Genomic DNA, 5,620 nt, shown 5'->3' on the forward strand with positions numbered 1-5,620 from the left:
TATTGTGATGATTGGCAGACTGGTGTTTCAGGCATTTTCAGCTTTGAAAAATTACTACGGTTTTGAAATTATAGATGCCAAAGGTCACTGAATTTATTTTCACAAACTTTTAATTCATTATAGACAATAAATGGTTCAATCAGAAATCAATAATTTAAATAATCTTTTAGTTTGTTGGAGCATTCACAAATACTACATCTTCATTTAAGTCTTTCTTTATTCTACATGTTAAATACACAGTAAAATTAGTTAATAAGAGTGTTAAATATTTTCCCTCCTTCTCCAACTACCCACAAGTTCAGGCTTAAAATAAACATTGGAATGAGTAAAGAAGTAATACATCAGCAAAACTGCAGTTGACTTTTATAATAAAATAATAGATATCAAGCTTCCTGACGTTTTTAGGCAAATCTTCCTGTGTCCCTAAAGGGCGGATCCCCTTGACAACAGTCACCAACAACAGGTAATCTTGATGTTCTCAGCTGTCAGGGACAGTCGGTGGGAAAATTTGAAAACACATTGTACATATTAAAGAGCTAAGTATGAGATGATGTAGACATACATATGTCTCTTTCTCATTAGACCGCAGGAAACAGAACACACGGCAGGAAGGCTCATGTCGATTCCCCTTGACCATGCAGCTTCCTCTGCTCCTGACTCCTGAGAACTTTCTCACCTTTGCTCACTCCCAGCTTCAGATTCCCACAGGTAAGGATTGATTTTAGCCCCTCGTCAATACTACCTGGGACACCGAATTGCTCTCCAGAAAACACTCTGGAATTGAAAAATGACAGGAAAAGATCAACACGATGGCTGGGTGCCGGAGGCAAGGCCTTCCACTGTTTTGAGCCCTGACACTAAGCTCTAGAATAGCTGCAGCTGCAGCCTATAGGACATGGGCATGTGTCAGGCAGGCTGTGAAATGCTCCCCATGCACGACCTCATTGCTCCCTCACATCACCCCTATGGATTAATCGGGGCACTTGAGAGACGCCACCAACAGGATATCAGCAAAGATGGATGAGAGCAGATTTATTAAAGGAATTGGAGGGTGAAAAGTCTCAGGACAGGCTTTCTGCAAGCTGGAGCCCCTGGGATGCCAGGAGTGTGACTCCGTTCACATCCAAAAGCCTCAGAACCAGGGAAGTGGATGGTGTAACTCTCAGTATGAAAAGAGCCTGCAGTTGTGGTGTCCACGGGCAGGAAAAGAAGAGTCCCAGCTCCAGGAGAGAAAGGGAGGAAAGCGCCTTTCCTCTGCCCTGTTTCTTCTATCTGGGCCTCAGAGAATTGGATGGGGCCTGTCTCTACTAAAGGCATCTTCCTCACTCTGTCCACCAGCTCACACCAATCTTCCTGGGAATACCTGCGGGCTCACTCAGAAACAATGCTTTACCAATTCCTGATGTATTCCTTAAGGCAGCCACGTGGACACCTGAAATTAACCATCGCACCCTGTAAAATGGGTACTATCCACACTGGACACCTGAGATAGACAGCTTGAGTACCTTTCTTATGGTGCTTATAGGTTACAGAGTCAGGATTAAAACTCAAGTCTGCAAAGATCAAATTCCAAACTCTACCCTCTCAAGGACTGCTGCTCAATGCTGCAGAAGCAGCACTCTATTACACACTGTAGGAGGACTGAAGAGGCACTCGAGGCACGTCCCCTGGTTTAGGGGCCACATCTTAGCTGGCATTCCTGAAAGGAGTCCCCAGAACCAAGTGTGAATTCGCACACTTTATGTGTGCATAAGCGCTACAGAAATTCTAAGAGCAAGATAATTGTAGGCTCAATTCATATAGAGAAGAGTTTTTGTTTGTTGTTTGTTTGTTTGTTTGTTTGTTTGTTTGTTTTTGAGACAGAGATTCACTCTTGTTGCCCAGGCTGGAGCGCAGTGGTGCAACGTTGGCTCACTGTAATCTTTGTCTCCTGTATTCAAGCGATTCTTTGCTTCAGCCTCCTGAGTAGCTGGGATTACAAGCACCTACCACACCACACTGGGCTAAGTTTTGTCCTTTTGGTAAAGACGGGGTTTTGCCATGTTGGCCAGGCTTATCTGAAACTCCTGGCCTCAGGTGACCCACCCACCTCGGCCTCCCAAAGTGCTGGGATTACAGCTGAGAACCACCATGTCTGGCCCGGAAGGATTTATGAAAACAGCTGCTACCTATTTCTTGAAAGAAAATGTTTTTACTGGCAGAAAAGTGTTCTTCTACATGTTATATACACAGTTAAATTAGTTAATTACTAGTTGAAGGGTTTTGGGGGGTATGGGGCCCTGGACACCGGTCCACGGGAGTGGGGAAAATGCCACGCAGAATAGAAACAGAATTGAGGACGTTTCAGGGAGAGGAGTAAGGAAAAGCGCTAGACTAGCAAGCTGATATGTAATTTTGAATCTTAACTGGATTGAGAATTTGATACAACTCAAAATTAGATAAGAGTAATTGCAGTGAAAAAAAAAATAGAGAAGAGGCCAGGCGTGGTGGCTCACTCCTGTAATCCCAGTGCTTTGGGAGGCAGAGGCTGGTGGATCACCTGAGGTCAGGAGTTCAAGATCAGCCTGGCTAACAAGGTGAAACACTGTCTCTACTAAAATACAAAAGTTAGCCAGATGTGGTGGCATGTGCCAGTAGTCCCAGCTACTCAGAAGGCTGAGGCAGAACAACTGAACCTGGGAGGTGGAGGCTGCCGTGAACTAAGATCACGCCACTGCACTTCAACCTGGAAAAGAAAGCAAGACCCTGTCTCCAAAAAAAAACAATAAGGAGGGTAAAAAAAGTATTAATAACAAATTAAATTATTCATCCAAAAATTATTTATTGGGGACCAACCGTGGTCCAGGCAGTGGGCTAGATACTATTCGAAAAATAATCATCGCTGTCATGACTGAGCAATGCATGCGAGGCATCCTTAGAATGGTCCTGGAAGATAGATGGGGCTTCCTTATTCCACCCTGAGTTTACAAAAGATGACCCAGGTATGTCCTACCTGCTGCCAAATAAACCCAGAGGGAGCACACAAACCTCCCAAACCATAGGCTGCCTTTTAATTTTGTTGACTGTCAACTGTGCAGAAGCTTTTAGTTTCCAGACTGCTCACCTGCGCTACATATTTCAGCCTTCCAGACCGCCACATTGTGTGAATGTGTGAGACAGTTCCTTACAGTAAACCGTATCATATACATAGTATCATTCAGAAACAAATATGATATGATAGTAAATAGATGTTTATGATGTATATTACACACACACACACACACACACAAACACACACACACACAAACACAATACCCTGTTGGGTTAGTTTCTCCTTCTCTGAGGAACCCCGCTTGATACAGATAGGCAGCAGAGAGAGTGTGTTTGCTGAGCTTGACCCCCTGAAGCCAGTGCTTTAAACCATGAGAATGAAACATTTAGGGGCACTCTGTGGGCACTGGGATAAGAAAGGGAAATGGATACGTTCTTTCACAGCATCCAAGAAGTGAATGGTCCTCGAGGATCAGCAGAGGAATGTGTAGGAGAGGGAGATGATTGCCATCTTCACAGAGCCTTACACCTGTCCCAGTTAGCATGGAGGAGGTTGAGGTAGGTCATACAGAAAGTGGGTAATGATGGAAGGTGGGAGGGCACAGAATGTACCACTGAATGGGGGGTCCTGGGGAAACATCTGGAGGAAACACCCTCCCGTGCCAAGTGATCTGCCAAAATTGAACATGTGGAGGTGAAGTGGGGTGACATGTCAGTTGGGAACCATCTTTAGGAGTGCTAACCATAATCTCCCTTTCTCCAATCATAGCATCCTGCCTTCCTCATCAAATGCCACCCCACCCCCACACTTCTTCGGCCATGTCCCGGCGGTGCTGTGTGACGTCTAAGCCCGTCCTTCCCGCCCAGGGCTACCATTGGCTGGGTGGTGGCATGCTGACCAATCAAAGCTCAGAAACGTGGTTGCCTCATTGTCGTGGACGAAAGGGGCACGTACACGTAGACCAGGCAGCCTGACATTGACCTTGGAGACGTTGAGTTGAGCAAGATGGCGCCAAAGAAGAGAGCCTCGGGACCGCCGGCCGAGGCCGGGGAGACGCGAAAGAGGAAGTCCTCTTCTGAGTCGAGTCCCAGTACCCCGAAGAAGGTGAGTGACCCACCCGAGCTCCTCCTCGTCTTCCCCTTGATTCCTTCCTCAAGATTCCTGCCCTGTCCTCACCTGGCACAACCCCCAGCCCGGCCCTCACCGCTTCTCAGGAAACGTCCCTGTTCCCAGCCTCCTCCATCCTCTCCCCTGACCCGGACAGAGCTCCACTGTGATCTCCCTGTTGTCCTTCCAGATGCCCAAGGTGGGCAAGAGAGGAAAAGCAGGTCCTGGAGGGAGAGGAGGGAAGAAACATGCCGCTGGGAAAAAGATGGCAGCCGTGGGAGCCCCTGAGGCAGGGAGCGGGCCAGCACCACCCGGGCCCAGCCAGCCGCCGAGCCAGGAGCTTCCTCCATGCAAAGTGCCTGTGAAGGAGGAGCCAGTGGGCGAGCCCGACCCACTGAGCCAGGAGACCCAGCTGGAGGATCCACTGAGACAGGAGACCCAGCTGGAGGAGCCACTGAGTGACGTGATGACCGTCTCCACCTCGTCGGAGCCACTGAGTGACGTGATGACCGTCTCCACCTCGTCGGATCCACCGAGTGACGTGATGACCGTCTCCATCTCGTCCCTCAGCAGCGACTAAGTTCAGGCCCAGCTGCCAGGAGACTCGGAGATCTCACCAGCGCAGGGGGCGCCCCCATGCTGATGTCAATAAATCCAATGTGTTGCAAAATGATCCCAGTGACTGTGTTCTCTGATGGTGGGGAGGGAGGGAAGGAGGGAGGGAGGGAGGGAGGGAGGGAGGGAGGGAGGGAGGGAGGGAGGGAGGGAAAGGTGATGTGTGGGGGGAGGGGGGGAGAGGGAGGGAGGAAGAGGTGGTGTATGGGGCGGAGGGAAGAATGGGTGGTGTGTGGAGGGGGTAGGAAGTGGGGTCCTACGAGGTTGATGTCAGAGAGACAGGTCACAGCCAGACAGGAGGATAAGGACTGCATCACAGCTGAGCACTGGAGACAAATTTCCCCTTCACAGGATGACTCCTCGTCTTGTAAGGCTTCTTTCTTCATGCAATCTTGCTAGCTCATACATCAAGTACCAAGAATCAGATTCTACCTGCTTAGGTTTCATTGTTAAAGTACCTTTTCATTCATAGAAACCGATGGAAGAATCCTCTTTCCTTTCAGCAACCACTCCCCACAATCTAATATAATTAAGAAGAAAAATTCAAAGTAGAGTAAAATCTATTTGAAAAAAGCTATTTTATTTTTGCAACTGAGGAGACAAAAAGTACATTTCATATTTCCATACATTAGAAATACACAGGTCTTTTCTATATATAGTAGAACTTACTATATACAAATATATAAGTAAATGAAATATATACAACTATATTATTTACAAATATATAGATTATATATGTATAAAATATATAAATACAAATATGGATTATATGTCTATAAATACAGATGTCTACATGCATTAGAAATACTCGTTTTTTCTATATATACTAGAACCTACTATATATTTATATATTAACTTCTTCATATA

The 5,620-nt window shown here is 46.7% G+C and overlaps 1 protein-coding gene across 1 annotated transcript; it reads left to right on the top strand.

Annotated features, from left to right (window-relative positions):
- Positions 1-4,015: 4,015 nt before the first annotated feature.
- LOC144581042 (variable charge X-linked protein 3-like) lies at positions 4,016-4,811 on the top strand. Its single transcript, XM_078363015.1, has 2 exons — positions 4,016-4,135; positions 4,329-4,811. The coding sequence occupies exons 1-2, from the start codon at positions 4,037-4,039 to the stop codon at positions 4,716-4,718; spliced, it is 489 nt and encodes a 162-aa protein (XP_078219141.1). The 5' UTR covers positions 4,016-4,036; the 3' UTR covers positions 4,719-4,811.
- Positions 4,812-5,620: the final 809 nt, after the last annotated feature.

Source organism: Callithrix jacchus, chromosome X (assembly GCF_049354715.1).
Source record: "Callithrix jacchus isolate 240 chromosome X, calJac240_pri, whole genome shotgun sequence".
Classification (NCBI taxonomy): domain Eukaryota; kingdom Metazoa; phylum Chordata; class Mammalia; order Primates; family Cebidae; genus Callithrix; species Callithrix jacchus.